Source organism: Lytechinus pictus, chromosome 7 (assembly GCF_037042905.1).
Source record: "Lytechinus pictus isolate F3 Inbred chromosome 7, Lp3.0, whole genome shotgun sequence".
Classification (NCBI taxonomy): domain Eukaryota; kingdom Metazoa; phylum Echinodermata; class Echinoidea; order Temnopleuroida; family Toxopneustidae; genus Lytechinus; species Lytechinus pictus.
Window position 1 is genome coordinate 1,000,843 of NC_087251.1, and position 2,594 is coordinate 1,003,436.

Genomic DNA, 2,594 nt, shown 5'->3' on the forward strand with positions numbered 1-2,594 from the left:
CACATGATTTTATGACCAAGGCTGAATTCCCCTTTAATCACTATATTGCCATCATGAACTTCTTCAGCTCTATAAGTTCAGGCCACAATTGGGTCAGAACTTCAGACAAGTTTTATTGCGCATTTTTGAGGCTACTATATTCGCTATAAGCAAATGGCACAATTTTTTTATTTCCTGTAAATGAAATCTGTCTAATATGGAGACATTGTTGTGTATTATGATGTAAGTTTACACATATATGATAAGAAGGCAGAAAGGAGTTATGCAAGGAATAAATGTAATGATGATTATTAAAAGATAAATCGCTGATGTGGTTTACGGTACACCATGTGGAGTGTTATAGAAACAGTGGATAGAAGAAGAGAAGAAATGGATAGGCGAGAAAGTGGAGATTTGAGAGTAGAGTATTCTTTCTTGAAAGTAGTCCTGAAAAGGACTGTAAACCAGGAAAGATTGATGAGTTGAGAACAGCTTGAGTAGTAGAGCTAATGAGGAGATGCTGGCTTGAGTCGGTGAGTAGAGATGATGAGTAGTAGAGAGACTCGACGTTTCGGACAGCTTGACTGTCCGTCTTCAGGAGTGAGTGTTCGTTCGGCGTGCGGCGGTACTTGTGGCGTGCGTGTGGACGTGGGGGAAAGCGCTGGGCCGGCGGTCGCGGCGGGCTGACGTCGTAGGTGGCGCTCTGTGCGTGGGTCGGCGGTTTTGGCGGGAAACGAGTTAGCGTGGTATGCGGACGCGGTGTGTAGACGGCGGGGTGAGTTCCGGCGGCGTGTGTGTGTGTCGGCGGCGTGGTAGGTACATCAGTGGTGGCGTTCTGTGCGTGTTGGTCGGCGGACTCGTCGGGTAGGCTTCGGCGGGAGTGAGTGGGTGGCCTGGTGTACGGATGAGGTGTTGGGTCGTCGGCGGAGGTTGTAGCGAAGTGTCGGTGGCGGTGGTGTGTGCGTCGGCGAAGTTGCTGGTTTGGTTGGAGATGCAATCAGACTGCTGTGTTGGGTAGGAGGGCTTGGTGGGGTGACGGTGGACGGCGGGTTGGTTGTGGATTGGTTGGAAGTTGGGTGGTGACGTAGGATTGGGTGCCAGATGCTGTTGATGTGGAGGCCAGGGTCAGGTTGTGTTGATGTATCTCAATGGCTTCTCTGACCCTTCTGGTATTCCAGTGCCGGATGTTGGTGATTAGGTGGCTCTTGTCCCAGTCTATGCGGTGATTTTCCTGTTGTGCGTGTTTGACGATGGCAGATCGGTCCCAGTCGCTGCGTCGGTGGTGGGTCTTGTGTTCCTTGAGTCTGGTGTCGAAGTCTCGGCCGGTTTCTCCAATGTAGACTTTGCCACAGTCGCAGGGGATCTTGTAGACGCCTGGTTGCTTGTTAGATGGGTGCTTGTCCTTGTGAGAGTGCAGGATGGAGTGTAGCTTGCGAGAGGATTGGTGTCTGACGAGGATGTTGGCAGAGTGAAGGATGCGTTGTAGTCGGTGTGAAGTCTTGCCGATGTAGGGAAGTACTATGGTGGCGATAGGCTTGGTTTCGGATGGGTTTCCGGTGCTGTTGGTGCTGGGTTGGTGGCTGGACGGTTGAGTGTTGATCCTTCTCCTGGGGTAATGGTTGATGGTGGTGAGTGCATTGGTCACGTGCTTGAGTTCCTGCTGTAAGTGTGTCTTGTCGCTGAGTTGGTGGGCTCGTCTGATGAGAGTGTCGGCGACTGATTGGTGGACGGATGGGTGGTGGTGTGAGCGGGAATTGAGGTAGCGGTCTGTGTGGGTGGGTTTTCGGTACACCTGGTGAGATGGGAATCCAGATGGTGTCTTGGTAATGAGAACGTCTAGAAAAGGAATTGAGTTGTCGCGTTGGGTCTCCATGGTGAACTTGATGCTGGGGTGCTGGTGGTTGAGGTGGTTGAGAAACTGGTGAAGGTCGGGTGTGCTGTGCGGCCAGATGACAAAGGTGTCGTCGACGTAGCGGAGCCAGAGTGAAGGAGGTTTGTCCGCAGTCTTGAGTGCTTGGTGCTCAAAATGTTCCATGAAGATGTTAGCGATGATTGGTGAGAGAGGTGAACCCATGGCTGCTCCTTGTAGTTGTTTGTAGTAGTTGTTGCGCCATTTGAAGGAGTTGGAGTTGAGACAGGTGAGGAGGAGGTCGTGGATCTGGATGCGAGGTCTGGGTCGGTGATCAGGCGTTGCTTGATGATGTCACATGCTTGGTCTACAGGTACGCTGGTGAAGAGGGAGACGACATCAAAGCTGACGAGTGTGTCGGAGGGCCGGATCTTGGTCTTGGAGACGACGTCAATGAATTGCTTAGAGTTGGTGACATGGTGCTGGGTTTGACCTACGAGTGGCTGGAGGATGTTGGCCAGATGGCGTGCTGTGTTGTAGCAGGGTGACCCGCGGGTGGAGATGATAGGACGAAGAGGAGTGTTAGGCTTGTGTATCTTGGGTTGTCCGAATAGGATTGGTGACTTGGCTGAAGAAGATCTGAGTTGGAAGTAGAGTGCCTTGGGTAGTGCGTCGGATCGGTGTAGGGTCAGCAGTTGTTGGTTGATTTTCCTTTCGTTGGCCGGAGTTGGGTCTCTGTTTGGAGTTTGGAGTAGGTGTCCGTCTT

At 51.8% G+C, this 2,594-nt stretch overlaps 1 protein-coding gene across 1 annotated transcript; it reads right to left on the reverse strand.

Annotated features, from left to right (window-relative positions):
• Positions 1 to 976: 976 nt before the first annotated feature.
• On the reverse strand, positions 977 to 2,053 carry LOC135154600 (uncharacterized). The gene has a single exon (XM_064101335.1). The coding sequence runs from the start codon at positions 2,051 to 2,053 to the stop codon at positions 977 to 979; it is 1,077 nt and encodes a 358-aa protein (XP_063957405.1).
• Positions 2,054 to 2,594: the final 541 nt, after the last annotated feature.